The sequence below is a fragment of the Rhinolophus sinicus genome, linkage group LG06 (assembly GCF_036562045.2).
Source record: "Rhinolophus sinicus isolate RSC01 linkage group LG06, ASM3656204v1, whole genome shotgun sequence".
Taxonomy (NCBI): Eukaryota; Metazoa; Chordata; class Mammalia; order Chiroptera; family Rhinolophidae; genus Rhinolophus; species Rhinolophus sinicus.
In genome coordinates this window covers 9,639,118-9,654,727 of record NC_133756.1, presented here as the reverse complement: position 1 = coordinate 9,654,727, position 15,610 = coordinate 9,639,118, and the positions used below count along the sequence as shown (strand labels likewise).

Genomic DNA, 15,610 nt, shown 5'->3' with positions numbered 1-15,610 from the left:
GAATTTTTTAGGATTTACTCACTTATGATGTTAGTAATCCTTCCTGGTGTGATACTGCAGAAAGCAGCTTCCTTTGTTATTAACGAAACACAAATAATTCAATAAAATGTGCAAAGTAAAAAGAGTCAACAGTAAAAACGAAAATTCTCATTATCCGTCCTTAACGCATGGCTCAGAAAAAACGAAGTCTCGTGATCCGTACACAATGTGTTAACTGGGGCTTATTTTTGGGGTAGGGCTTATATTACGAGCATCTGGAAAAATCATGCTAGGGCTTATTTTCTGGTTAGGTCTTCTTTTCGGGGAAATATGGTATGCCTTCTTTGGAAAAATGTCTATTCAGTTCCTTTGCTCATTTTTAAATCAGGTGGTTTTCTTTTTCTGAGTTGCATGAGTTATTTATATATTTTGGACATTAACCTCTTACGAATATGTGGTTTGCAAATATTTTCTCCCATTCTATAGGTTGCCTTTTCATTTTGTTGATGGCTTCCTTTGCTGAGCAGATGCTTTTTAGTTTGATGTAATCCCACTATTTATCTTTGCTTTTGTTGTCAAAACCAAAAAATCAAAGCCAAGACCAAAGTAAAGGAGTTTACTCCCTAAGTTTTCTTCTAGATGTTTTATGGTCACAGGTTTTATGTTCAAGTCTTCAAACCATTTTGAGTTAATTTCTGTGTATGGTGTAAGATAGGAGCCCAGTTTTATTCTTTTGCATATAGCTATCCTGTTTTCCCAATACAGTTTAATAAAGAGACTGTTCTTTCTCCAGTGTATATTCTTGGCTCCTTTGTTGAAAATTAATTGACTATATATGCATGGGTTTATTTCTGGGCTCAAATTGATCTATGTGTCTATTTTTATGCCAATACAATATTGTTTTGATAACAGTTTTGTGATTTGGTTGGAATCAGGAAGTATGATGCCTCCAGCTTTGGTCTTCTTTCTTCAGATTGCTTTGACTATTTGGGGTCTTTTGCAGTTCCATATACATTTTTAAATATTAAGATTTTTTTCTATTTTTGTGGAAAATGCCAATGGAATTTTTATATGGATTGCAGAATCTGTAAATCGCTTTGGGTAGTATGGACATTTTAACAATATTAATTCTTCCAATCTATGAGCATGAAATACCTTTTCATTTATTTGTGTCTTCTTTAATTTCTTTTATCAATGTCTTATAGATTCCAATGTATAGATCTTTTATCTCCTTGGTTAAATTTATTCCTAAGTATTTTGGTTTTGATGATATTGTAAATGGCACTTTTTAAAAATTTCTCTTTCTGATAGTTTGTTGTTAGTGTATAGAAATGCAACAGATTTTTGTGTATTAACTTTGTATCCTGCAACTTTAATGAATTCATTTATTAGTTCTAGCAGCTTTTTGGTAAAGTCTTTAGGGTTTTCTATATAATATGTCATCTGTAATAAAGACAATTTTACTTCTTCTTTTCCAATTTGGATGCCTTTTTTTTTGGCCTAATTGTTCTGGCTAGAACTTCCAGTACCAGGTTGAATAAAAACAGTGAAAGTGGGCACCCTTGTCTTGTTCCTGATCTTAGTTGAGTATGTTAGCTGTGGGCTTTTCACATATGGCCTTTAATATAGGTACTTCAGTTACCTTATTTTAAAAATGAGATAAAACTACCTATACATTCTAGAGGTGCCTGGCATATAAGTCATAAAAAAATAGTAGCTCTCCAGCAAATATCAATAAGCATCTACAACATGTCACACAATATGCTAAGTGCACTTCCCTGCATCAAGCACCTACTGTTTTATTTGGAGGAGGTAGAGAAGGAAACTGGCATACAGAATTTTTCCCTTCAGATAACTTTCAGAAGTAGACATACCAGATCAAAGGGTAGGAACAGGAATGTGTTTCTTTTTTTTTTTTTAATTTTTTTTTTTTAATGGACTTTATTGGGGAACAGTGTGTACTTCCAGGACTTTTTTTTTTTTTTTCCCCAAGTCAAGTTGTCCTTTCAATCTTAGTTCAGTTTCAAGTTGTTGTCCTTTCAGTCTTGGTTGTGGAGGGCACAGCTCGGCTCCAGGTCCAGTTGCCGTTGCTAGTTGCACGGGGCGTTGCCCACCATCCCTTGTGGGAGTTGAACCGGCAACCTTGTGGTTGAGAGCCCACGCTCCAACCAACTGAGCCATCCGGGAGTTCAGCAGCAGCTCAGCTCAAGGTGCTGTGTTCAATCTTAGTTGCAGGGGGCGGAGCCCACCATCCCTTGTGGAACTCGAGGAATTGAACTGGCAACCTTGTGGTTGAGAGCCCACTGGCCCATGTGGGAATCCAACCGGCAGCCTTCAGAGTTAGGAGCATGGAGCTCTAACTGCCTGAGCCACTGGGCCGGCCCCAGGAACATGTTTCTGATTCTTGATATTTGCTGCTAAACTGGCAAGTGAACACATTACTATTCATGAAATTTCTCCCCCTTACCCTCTCTAGCATTAAGCATTAGAATATTTAAAAGCTTTTTATGTGTTAAAAAATAACTTTCTGCCGTTTTCCTTACATGTGATTACTAACAAGATTGGCTTAAAAATATTTTATTGTTCTGTATCCCCCATTCTCTTATGAAACTCATTGCTCCCATAGAAAATTTTTAAAAAATCAAAAACATAGGCCAGCCCAGTGGCTCAGGTAGTTGGAGCTCCGTGCTCCTAACTCCGAAGGCTGCCGGTTCGATTCCCACATGGGCCAGTGGGCTCTCAACCACAAGGTTGCTGGTTCAACTCCCACAAGGGATGGTGGGCTGAGCCCCCTGCAACTAGCAACGGCAACTGGACCTGGAGCTGAGCTGCGCCTTCCACAACTAAGACTGAAAGGACAACTTGAAGCTGAACGGCACCCTCCACAACTAAGATTTAAAGGACAACAACTTGACTTGGAAAAAGGCCTGGAGCTCTAACTGGAAGTACACGCTGTTCCCCAATAAAGTCCTGTTCCTCTTCCCCAATAAAATAAAAAAAAAATAAAAAATAAAAAACGTAAAAAGTTCATTTCTCTATTTATTGAACAATTATTATGTTCTAGGTTTTATAGATAAATACCATGTTTCCCAGAAAATAAGACTGGGTCTTGTATTAATTTTTGCTCCAAAAGACTCATTAGGGCGTATTTTCAGGGGATGTCTTATCTTTTCATGTACAACAATCTACATTTATTCAAACACAGTCATGTCATCATCTTGTGGGACTTCGTCATAACGTACTAAATGTGTCCATCTGGCTGACGATCTTAACTGGGGCTTATTTTCGGGGAAACACGGTAGATTAATAAGTCACAATAACTTTGCTTAAGTAATACCTAATATATTGGGGGATATCCCATCCTAATATTTAAGGAAAGTCATATCAATAACAATAGCTAACTTGTATTAAGTATTAAATATTTGACATACACTAGGTGATTTCTTACAACATAACTTTTGAGGCAAGTACTAAATTATACTGAGGAAACTGAAGCCCACGGAGATTAAAAAACCTTTTCATAGTTAGAAAGTGGCAAAGCTAGGATTTACAGTCTGATTTCAGCACCTGCATTTTTTAATCAGTACATTATACATCAGTACACAAACTAACATTTGCTGAAAGTCTATCACCCATTAAGTAATTATCCATTGACTCATTATTTTGTTCAAGAAATATTTACATTCTCTTTCCAACTGGCACTGAGCCATGGACATCTCTTGGGACAACTGGCACAAGCGTCGCAAGACTGGGGTTAAGAGAAAGCCCTACTACAAGAAGCGAAAATATGAGCTGCCAACACTAAGATTGGCCCCTGCCACATACACACAGCCCCTGTGCATGGAGGCCATGACTACCGTGCATTGAGGCTGGATGTGGGGACCTTCTCCTGGGGTGCCGAGTGTTGTATGTACAAAACAAGGATTACTGATGTGGTCTACAGCGCATCCAACGACGAATGGTCTGCACTGCATTGTGCTCGTTGACAGCACACCGAACCGACAGTGGTACGAGCCCCACTATGCACTGCCCCTGGCCGCAAGAAGGGGGCAAAGCTGACTCCGGAAGAGGAAGAGGTTTTAAACAAAAAAAAAACACGATTAAAAAAAAATTCAGAAGAAATATGATGAAAGGAAAAAGAATGCTAAAATCAGCAGTCTTCTAGAGGAGCAGTTCCAGGGCAAACTTCTTCCATGCATCATTTCAAGACCAGGCCACTGTGGCCAAGCAGATGGCTACGTGCTAGTGGGCAAGGAACTGGAGTTTTACCTGAGGAAATTCAAGGCCTGGAAAGGCAAATAAATCATCATCCCTCCTACTAGTTTAGTCTGTGGGAGGGGGAGGGGGAAGGGGAGGGGGAGAAGGAGGAGGAGGAACATTTACAGACGGTCTCTAAGTACCAAGTATTTCTCAGGCTCAGTTCAGGTGAACAGCAGTTTTAATAATAATAATAAAGACCTGGTCCTCATGAAGGTTTTATGGAAGGAATGGGAGGCAGATTATATTGTATTTCTTTTTTGCCAATCAGGTAGTAAGAAGTGTTATGAAGAAAAAAAATAGGTTTCAGGGGATAGAATGTATTTGTGTGTGTGTTAGGGCGCGGTGCGGGTTAGGAACAAAGTAGGTAGTTAGCCATTTAGATAGTTTTGTCAAAGAAGGCCTTTTTGAAAGAGTAATAAGTAGGCAGAAACAAAAGGAAGTGAGAGGTCAAGTAATGTAGCTATCTGGAAGAGCATTCCAGGCAGAGGAAAAATCAAAGTATAAAAGAAAAAGCAGATGCTTGCTTGGTGTTTGATGACTAGCAAGAGACCACTATGCCTGGAGCAGAGTGAACAAGAGAATGGTAAGAAATGATGTCAGAGAGAGAATGGGAGATCAGATTAAAATTTGTAAAACATGATGAAGTTTTTGGATTTTATTCTGAGACATGAGAAACCAACAAAAGGTTCTGAGTCAAGAAGCATTATGATCTGACTTAAAAATTTTTAAAACGATCACCTCGGCTGCTATACAAAAAATTGTATGTAAAGGTCAAAGCAGGGTTGATAATGTTGATATGGAAAATATTTAAAAGGTAGACCTGATGAGAATTGCTAATGAATTAAGTGTGGGGGGTGAGAGAAAATAGCTCTCAAGGTATTTTAGTCTAAGCAACTGAAAGAATGGAAGTGTCATTTACTGAGACAGGAAAAACTCAGTGATAGGAGCAAGTTTAGAGAAGAAATCAAGAGGATTTTCAGGATATTTTAAGTTTGAGGTGTCTATCCAAGTAGGTGTCTAGTAGGCAGTTAGATGGGTGTGGAGTTCAAGGGACAAGTCCAGGCTGGAGATGTAAATGTGAGTGTCCTCAACATTTCAGTTGTATCTGAAACCACTGGACTAGAGGAAATCACCCAGACTCTAGTAGGATACAAAGAATACTAAGCCCTGGGACACTCTCAATATTTAGAGACCAGAAAGATAAAGAGGAAACAGCAAAGGAAGAGGAAAAGTGATAGCCAATGAAGTTGGAGGCTCACCTGGAGAAGAGTGGTACCCATGAAGCCAAGTGGAATGTGTTGCAAGAAGGAAGCAACTTAATCAAATGCAGTTGAAAAGTCAAATAAAATGAAGATCTGGGAAATGACCATTGGGTTTTGCAAGAGCAGTATCAGTGAAGTAGTGGGGACAAAAACCTGACTGGACTAAGTTCAAAAAGAATGCCCCGAATCTAATCTAGTCTTTAGGTCCTAGCAGTTTACAGTAAATTCAGAGGAATATATTAAATTACACCACAAAGATGGAACCAGCAAAATCCAGGCTGTGAAAAACTTTAAAAGGATAAACAATCCATAAACTTTGGGGAGGAAAGAATAGAAAACTTACAGATTAAAAGACGTATCAGTTAATCACAATGTGTGGAACTTATTTGGATCCTGACTCAAAAAGGAAAAATAAATAAAATAAGGCAAATTGTTAAAAAGAAACCATATAATATCTGAGACAAGTAAATATCTGAACACTGACTGGGTATTTGATATAAAGTATTATTATTTTGTTGTGATAATGGTACTGTGGCTTATTTAAAGAATCCATAATTTTTATAGATATACTTAATAGATATTTATGAATGAAATAGCAATATGTCCAGAATATGCTTCAAAAAAATACAAGGGAGGGGAAAGTAGAAGGGATGCAACTGGACATGGGTTAATGATTGTTGGGTTTGGGTGACAGATGCATGGGAATTTATTATACAATCTCTTATTTATATACATCCTCAATTCTCTATACTAAAGTCTTAAAAAATAGGAAGAGAGGAAATGCCATTTCCTTTGCATACTTAATCTCTTTTTACAGATAAAAAAATTAAGGTTGGGCTGGCCCGGTGGCTCAGGTGGTTAGAGCTCCATGCTCCTAACTCCGAAGGCTGCAGGTTTGATTTCCACATGGGCCAGTGGGCTCTTAACCACAAGGTTGCCAGTTCAATTCCGCGAGTCCCGCAAGGGATGGTGGGCTGCGCCCCCTGCAACTAGCAATGGCAACTGGACATGGACCTGGAGCTGAGCTGCAGGCCCTCTACAACTAAGACTGAAAGGACCACAACTTGAACCTGAACGGCACCCTCCATAACTAAGATTGAAAGGACAACAACTTGACTTGGAAAAAAGTCCTGGAAGTACACACTGTTCCCCAATAAAGTCCTGTTCCCCTTCCCCAATAAAATCTTAAAAAAAAAAAAAAAATTAAAGTTAAGGAAGATTAAATGTGACTGCCCAAAGTCACAGTTAATTTTTTTAAATAGACTTTTTTTTAGAGCAGTTTTAAGTACACATCAAAATTGAGCAGAAGATAGAGACTGCCCATATATACCTTCTGCCCCCACATAAAGACAGCCTCCCCCCTCATCAACATCCCTACACCAGTGGTAAATTTGCTATAATTGATGAACCTATAATGATACACATCATTACCAAGTCACAGTTAACTTGAAAGCCAGGAATTGTTTCTAAAACCCATGCTTTTTACATTATATCACAGTGCCAACTTTTTTCTACATTATCATTATTTTACCTGGTGCTTTTTATACAAACTGGCAAAAAACAAAATTGTCTCATAAATAAGCAATGTACCAGAACTCTACCATTATTAACTATAAAATAATAATCAAATTTAAGTATCCAAAAATATTTTAATATAAATTAATGAAAGAAACAATTCTGACAATACAACAAATTATACTTCCAGTGATGCATATTCTACTTATTTAATAAATACATATATTGCCCACTAGAGTTGAAAATGTAATTACATAAAAATGCAAAGCACTATCTGGAATTTTTCTCCACCTCAAACTTTTCTTTCAGTAGCTATAGTAAGTACTGGCTAATATTAACTAACCATATTAAACTTCAAACCGAAAATCATACATTTTCAAAAGCATATGTATGTATATGTTGTTCACTGACTTAACCTAACATGTACTAGTTGTTGAATTAAAGCTAAATAACAGCCTAAAGCAAATATAACTGATGAAACATAAGCAGTGAATAAATAAAAATCAACTGTACCGTTACTACAGCCTATTACCAAATTATCCATTTTCACAAACTTTTGCTTTAGTATTTATGGCATACTCATTTCAACAATTCCACTTCTAGAATTTATACTAAAGCAATCACTGGACCACTATACAAAGACATATATACTAGGATACTTACCAAAGTTTTACTTATAATAATAATTTTAAAAAAAGGAAAAAATCTAAACTACCATCAATTAGATTGATTAAATAATATATAAAATTAAATGCTATACACTCAGTAAAAATTATTATATGGCTACATAGATGTAACTATTAATATGGAAAAAATGTCCATGATACATTACTGAGTAGAAAAAGCAGTATGATGGATGGATGGACAGATGGATGGTTGTCTAGGAAGATATACAAGAAAAAATTAACAATGGTTTTATTGAGAGGATGGGATCATATTATTTTCACTTTCTATTATAGACTTTCCTATATTGTTTGCTTTTTAAAAATTATAAACATGCATTTTTATAATCAGAAAAAATACTATTTTTATTTTGGAAAAATAAATATATAGTGGTTGACCTCAAAATTTGAGATGATAAAATGCCTCTGTTTACTAGTTAAACCTACAAGGCTAACTAGTAAATATCAACATGAGATTTTAGTAACCCCCACCTAACACTTTTATTTATTCATTCAATGAACCTGTACAAACAGAATGTACTTATTATTATATTACATTTACCATATCACTACAGCTAAATAATCACTCACAGAACATTCAGACTGTTGAGGGTTAAATTTCTCAGATGGTAGTACGGGGAACAATTTTTAAAAAGGCATTTTCCCCCTTGAAAATAAGAGGGGATATTATCCAAGTAGCCTCTGCACTATGGAAAAGCCCTGAGATTTATTTTGTAACTAATAGTTTTAATTATTTGCTGGGTAGCTTTATGAAAAACTCTGAGAACCCAAGCAAAAATTTTAGAAACATTTTTAGTAATTTTAGAGTAATGCCACTTTTATGTTAAATATACGTATATTTATCAAGTTCTATTTTAGAAGCCAGAGGTTTCTTTAAAAGAAAAAAGGGACTTTGCTGCTAAGATATAAATGCTATTCTTTAAATTTTTTTAAAATTCAGAGTATACTAATGAAGTTAGACTTAGAAGTCACTTAAAATATCAAGTACTAGTAATGACTCAAAAACAGTATTATGTAAGCCTACAATTGAGAACATTTTCTGGCAAAATTCTTCCACAAATGAAAAATATCCCTGTCTATATGCTATAGCTATCTTCTGATTTTTCAAGAACTGGACAATTTAGAAACAATGTGGGGAAAAAACGGATGATTAAAATGAAGAATTCTGCCAGATTATTTCATTAAACTGACATTCCAGACTAATGCACATAATTTTTATTGTAACCAAACCAAAAAAGTCTACATTTAAGATATAAGAGAAAGCATTATTGTGTGACAAGGTTTTGCTAAATCTCAAGCCTTTTTTTAAAGCAATGAGTAGCCAAAGAAAGTTGTTAATTTTAATAGATAATGACAGAAAAACTACAGAAACTCCAAATACAGAAAGGCTGTTCATGTATCCTAACAGCATAACCCTTATGGTTGAAAAAAACCACACAATATTCTTTCTCACATCTGTTTTGTTAAAGAGCCAAGAATGAAGTCTATTAAGTATCCTAGACAACTGAATTAGAAGTAGGAATGTCTGGTGAATGCTGTTCATCCCAACAAACTGAGACTAAGCAGGTTTGGAAAGGATACTATTCTTAAATTATCTTTATAGTTCTACCTTCATGAAACAGAACTATCACTTGCCTTTCCCCCCTTTACCCATTAAAAAAAGAAAAAAAAAAACTTGTAAGTTATTTAGATCCTAGCTTTAGGCACTATAAGAGAAAATGTTTCACTAGGTTAACAAAATATTTAATTCATCTTTTAGGTAGATCTTCAAGTATTTTAAGACAATGGAAACTAATATGATAAAAGAGGGTTGTGATATAAGGCAACATAGTATTCGACTAAAATCTAACAATTTAGGACAATTTGGCAAGAATTCTACTCTGAGTTAGGATTTTTCCATATACAACAGAGAACTCTTCTAGGAAATGTTCCCTTCACAGGGCCCCAGGCCTCTTTGCATATACTATCAGGGTAGGCTTATAGAATCAAACAAATACAATGTTCTCAATGGAAAATATAAATGAACAGAAATTAATGCTAAAATACCAACTTATACATAAAATTCTCCAAAACAGCAAAAGGAAGTAGTATCTAGAAATCATTTCATTCATTCTAACCCCTAAATTACTTAATTTCTTAAATTTTTTTTAAAGTAATAGATTTATTAGTTTGGAATTTGGTTTAAAGATTTTAAAAGTGGTCATATCAGCGTGATGGAATCATAGATAATTTTTAAAAGTCTTCATCGTGTTAATTGAATTATATTTGAGGATTACATGTATGTTCTTTTTTTCCTTTGAAACAAGTTATTTCTTGCTTCCTTTTTCATTTTCCCTCAGGGTATTCCATCACTGTCAGAGATATTAAATTCTAAAACAAAAATCAAAATAATTTTGCACATTTTTATAAGTCCCACTGCCAGGCAAAAGCAGCAAATACTAGGGAAAAAAAATGTAATGGCCACTCCAAAGCAGCACAAGCTAAAATTTAAGTGACAACCAAGTAGAAAAACATTTTCCATGTTCAAAATTAATGTCCTCCAGACAGAGCAGCAGTTTGACATTTTTTTTCCAAGACAAAAAAAATGCAAGTGAAAAAATTTATATCAAAAACATTCTCCAAGGTGATTAAAGATTGTTTATTTTAAATAGTCAACTGAGAACCTAATGGCCTTATATTTGTTTTAGTATTTTGAACCCACTTTTTTCTACCTTATTTAAATCTAGCTTCCATACATGAAATTTTTGTTCTTTTGGAACTTGTTCTCAAATGACTTTTCTTGATTTTTATTGTTCAAGAATGCAGAGTATCCAAACACAAAGTATAACTAAGACAGAAACATAGTCTATTCACTTTTGCAACATTGTATAAGACAACTACCAAACCTGTCAAATCTATTTGCATAGTAATTTAAGGTAAATGTTTTTCTTCCACTGGTCCCTAGGTACAATTCCGTCTGCCCTAAACAGTAGTCTGACTTTACCTAAAAATACAGACTAGAATAGTTAAGGTCCTAAAATATAGCTACTCTGGAGAAGTGATATCTCAATGATCATTTCTGCTTCCTCTAGTCCCACTCTATTTGGAACTAAAACATAACATATACTTTTAGCCCAGCTGTAATTAAACCATAAAAAACAGGGTTTCAGCAAGTTCCTCTAAGGAGTCAGAAGCACAGATGCTACACTGTTATTATTTACAAACCAATTGTGGCAGCTTTTTGGGTTAAATCAAAGTTCACACAGTACTAGATCAGTAGATTGAACAGGACACCCTTAAAAATCACTTAAAATATTTCATGCAAAAGGGAAGAACAGACAAATAACTTTTAGTGAGGAATGATTCACCAAGAAACTACAGTATTTGTATTCGAAATCCTCTAATACAAATAAATTTAAGTTTTCTATGTATCCACCTAAGGACTAGATTTTAAAATATCCTGTCATAAGATGATTTCTAAGAATCTCCACACAAAAGAAAGACTTGGAACAGAATTGGAGAGCCAAGATCCAACACTGACTTAATAGACTATTAGAGAACATTTACATCTAAAATTTTTAAACCAAAGTACGTACCTGTCAGTTTTTTATTTAAAACTTAGTTGCACATTTTTCCCAACAATGCTTTCAATTTCATGTGTAATTTAACAATTGCATGTAAGTTTCAGGAAAAATGAAAACTTTGTTTTTAATGATGACAAACGAGCTAAATTGTACTTTATCTTCATTATTAGATTAGAGTCACTTATGTATAAACTACACTGAATAATAAACTTTGCATTTCAAGATGTCCAATTCTAAGCTCAAGAATTCACAGGAGCGTTTACTGAATCATACTTGGCTTGCTGGATCAGTTGGTTAGGTGGTTTGACTTCGGAAGAACTTTCTAAGATGTTGTCTATATATTTGGGCATAATTTCATATAAAAAACCCAAAGAAGACAAAGGAAAAAAAACTTCAAAAATTTTTTTTGAAATGTCTTTAAAAGTTTTAGAATGATTAATAAAGTGTTTAACTTTCATGTTTTGTTTTCCAGGCTTGACAACAGGACAGTTATATAAAAATCACCTATAACCCCAAATCATCACATTCCGTAAAGAGTATAGTAGAAAGTTAAAAATTCCATATAATAAAACTTGTAATAAACCTCTCTCCCTCCCTGTCACAACCTCTACAATTTGAGTGCTTCTGCATCTACTTGAAAATTATACTCCTTAACCTAATTAACAAATTCTTTATCATTATGTCACTGGTTTCTTTTACATAAGTTTTTCTTATCTCATATTCAGGTAACTCCCAAACTAGCAAACTATGATGTGAAATTCAGGGACTTGGGATACCATTAGTCACAAGACGCCCGCCACCACCACCAATATTTTGAAAATTAATTTATAAATCTGTGACTGGATGAAGCATACTTTCAAATTTAACACACCGAGTATGAATGCTCCTTTGGAAAACAAGCCGTTATGTAACATCTACTTTATGTCCCTCAATTACTTACTTTAGAACCATAAATAGTGCTTTTTCCTTTCAAATAAGTACTGTCCAAGTTGCGATTTTTTTCCCAAGGCTACCCTTTTACAAGGAGAGAAAGTTTTCTTAATTCCAAATTTCCAGGAATATGACAACCGAACCGCTAGGGAATAGAGAATGAAAGAATATACTGTCAGCAATTTTAAGATCCACCTCCTCACATAAGCAGAGATCCAGGCTGATATGACATTTCCAAGATCCTCAAGAACTACATACCGCGCTGCTACAAACATCACAAGAGAACTCGGGGATGGGAGAAATGTCATCTTGCATTTGACGTTGCACTAAAACCTATTTCAAACTTAATCCTCATCTGTTACCTCACAGTTATCTTCACAACTACCTTAAGAGGTAAGAAAGGGAGAGAGCTACCTGCCCAGCGCCTCTACGGGACACACAACCCAGTTAAAAGGACACGCACACCGTTACACCTCCAGCCGGAATAACAAAAGCGATGGCAAACCCTTCTAGACCCCAGGACAAGAAGAGTACTATCGACTAGAGAACCCCAAACTTCAATCCTCTCAGCAGTGCCCCTCCCCGCGGTGTCGCCAATTCAGTGGCTCCCGGGAACTGCGGCGGGGCTGCGGGAAGGCGGAGGAGGGGCCGAGCGGGGGTCGGCGAGGGGGAGCCGCCCGGACGGCGCTCACCTCGCGCGACGGGGCCGAGGCTGAGGGAGCGACGATGCTCTGGGGACACCGCCACCGACCGGGCCAGCATGGGACACACTCACCTGCGGAGCCGATTTCCATTCATGGAGCTGGGGGGAGTGCTTCCAGCGAGAAGGGCGCCCGCCACTGGGGGGCAAGGAGGCGGCGAAGGGGGCGACGCGGCGCGACGGGCACTCTCACTCGGCCCCGAGGCGGGGTGGCGACGGCTTCCTCTCAGCGAGCGCGCTCCGAAAGCTCACGTCAGGAACAGCCGCCGTCGGGAGGCAGCACGCCACTAGCGAGAGGAAGAAGCGTGAGGCGAGGAGAGGGGAGCGCGGTGCGGAACTTGCGTCGCCCGCGGCCGCTGACGCTCGGGCTGCCCCTCCACGACTGCGGCGCCGCGGCCGACCTCCCCGGGGGCCGTCCCCGGAAGCCCGCTGGCGTCAGTTCCGCTGCCCCGGCTCGCCGGACGTCCAAGCCTCGCCTCTCCGTCCCAAGCCGTGCGGGCGCGACGTCGGTGCGGACGCGGCCGGCGCGGGGGACGCAGGGGAGGTGTGGGGAGCGGGCAGCTAGTGTGGGCGGAGCTTGGGGCACGCGCGTCGGGGCGGGGCCTCCGCTGCGCTGTGCCGGCCGGAGACGACCCGGAGGGGCGGCGCTCCTCGGGCCACCCTGGTGCGGAGCCCTGCCTGCCTGCGACGTCGCGGAGGGCGGTGTCGCTTACCTGGGGAGGAGCTACCTGGAGCGAGGCTGGTCAAGGTGCAGGGGCCCCGTGCCAAGCAAGTCTTGGGCAGGGCCACCCTCCTTCCCCAGCCTCTCACTCCACGCCCAGTTGGGGCGACCCTACGCGCCTCCTCCTCAACTAGTGGTCAAGTAACCACTACAGTGGTTCACTCCAAGTCCGTAGGGTTTCTTTGACGACGATTTGGGGGGTAAAATGTACAGTTTAGCTTGGGAGAAGATTAAGAACCAGGACATTACACAAACATCAGAGCGAATAATTTCCATGTTTAAAACTCTTTAATAGTGTCTCGTCACACTAAGACCCAAACTCCTTTCCAGGGCCCAAACGCACTGTGTGACGGGGCCCAGCTTTTCTCTTCAAGCAAGACTTCACTATGTTACAGCTATGCTGGTCTAACTCCCCCAACGGGCAAAGCGCTTCTTTTTGCTACTGGGAGTCTCTCTGCTTTCAGTTCCCACGGCAAGGAACCCTCTTCTTTCTCTCCACCCCACCCCTCCTTTTTACACCTCAATTTTAAGACTGAGGCATTTTTGGCTATGGGAGGGCACCGTTTTTCTATTACAGTATTTCCTTAATAATCCTGTTCTAATCTGTAATTTGTTTTTACTAGTTTATTGTGTGCCCCCTCTACCAATAGAATGTAAGATTAGATTACCAGGACAAGCACATTAACTGGCAAATAATAGGTCCTTAATATTTATTTCCTTTAATGAAAGGTGATACTATTTTATTCAGGCTGGATGATTCATGACTTTTCCCTATGTTCCTAAGCATCAGTAATGTTGTTTAGACTTTAAAAAATCAAAGTACATTCTTTTTTAAAAAGCTGGGACAAAGAGGAAAAGGAGAGAAAGTATCCTATCTTAAATCATCCCCTTTCCCCCTCCAATCACTGGGACTTTGGATCAATCACTTGAGCCTCCTGGCTTCAGGTTCCTCATCTGAAAACTGGAGAGAATATGTACCTTATAGTAGTTGTGAGATTAGGGAATGTGCATAAAGCACAGAAAACCCTCCCTAAATGTTAGTGAATAAAAAAGTATTTACTGTATTTACCATTTTAAAGCACTTACTAGATACACATACCATAAACACTTCATAAATGGGTGGGATTCAAACACACATCTGATACCACTTCTCTTTTTCCTTCCCATCCATAACCTGTTTACTGAAAATGCCCTCCCCAATTTTAAAATATCAAATTAAATGTCACCAGATGAAACACTGTATCTTCAAAGTTATTTTCAATCCTTGACTAGACAAATCCAAGTCTATAGCAGCATCTGACAGGGTAAATACCAACTGTTGTGCAAAGGTCTATCACACCTTCAACCCCCAATTCTAGAACTGGTTCCTCAAGTGACTGCAGGCTTCTCCGGCATCTCCCAGAATAAACATGTTGAGGGTGATAAACCCTGGAGGTGGGCCACTGTCTTCTTTGCTGACATCGATGAAGCAGGATTTGGACTTTTTAATTAGATCCAGTTTAATAAATGTCCATGATGCCTTCCCACCTACTTCTGCTATCCAGGGACCCCCACCTCTTCAGAACAGGCCCAAGTGAAAGGTTCATGAATTATAGTATCAGGAAGTGGGAAGGCAAAAAACGTTTGAATGCTTCTGCCAAAAGCAAAGTTGTATGAGGCTTTCCCCTGACCACATGCACACACTAGTTTTGAACACCCTCATTCCCAAAGTAGTCTGCTCTTAAGGGCATAGAACAGTGCCATTGTGCATCTTGTTAACTGTCATAGCCTGTGCCTACAACAGTGCAACATTCTGTAAATATTTGTGGGATGGATGAATAAATGAGTGGGCTTCAAGAATGGGGCTCAGGATGTAGGCTAAAACTGCCCTCAACTGACGTGGCACTGGTTGCTCTCAGAAGGAAGAACTACAAAATAGTAGAGAAATCTCAGGGGCAAGGAAATCAACGTTCGCTGAAAGGTGCATTCCTAGGCTTTCTGTGCTACACACACATCAT

General features: G+C 38.4%; 1 protein-coding gene and 1 pseudogene across 3 annotated transcripts in view; one reads left to right on the top strand and one right to left on the bottom strand.

Moving 5' to 3' along the window:
• LOC109444829 (argonaute RISC catalytic component 3) overlaps nt 1-13,405 on the bottom strand; it is a 98,357-nt gene extending 84,952 nt beyond the window's left edge. Inside the window, exon 1 of one of the 3 annotated variants that reach the window (XM_074334390.1) lies at nt 12,968-13,405. Coding sequence is in view for 1 of the 3 variants with exons in the window: in XM_019726510.2 (XP_019582069.1) it covers nt 12,968-12,986 (19 nt within the window). In the remaining 2 variants the exon portion in view is untranslated. The remainder of the gene's footprint in view (nt 1-12,967) is intronic. The other 2 variants (XM_019726510.2, XM_019726513.2) reach the window with 2 other exon arrangements.
• LOC109444831 (small ribosomal subunit protein eS8) lies at nt 3,218-4,281 on the top strand (annotated as a pseudogene).
• Nucleotides 13,406-15,610: the final 2,205 nt, after the last annotated feature.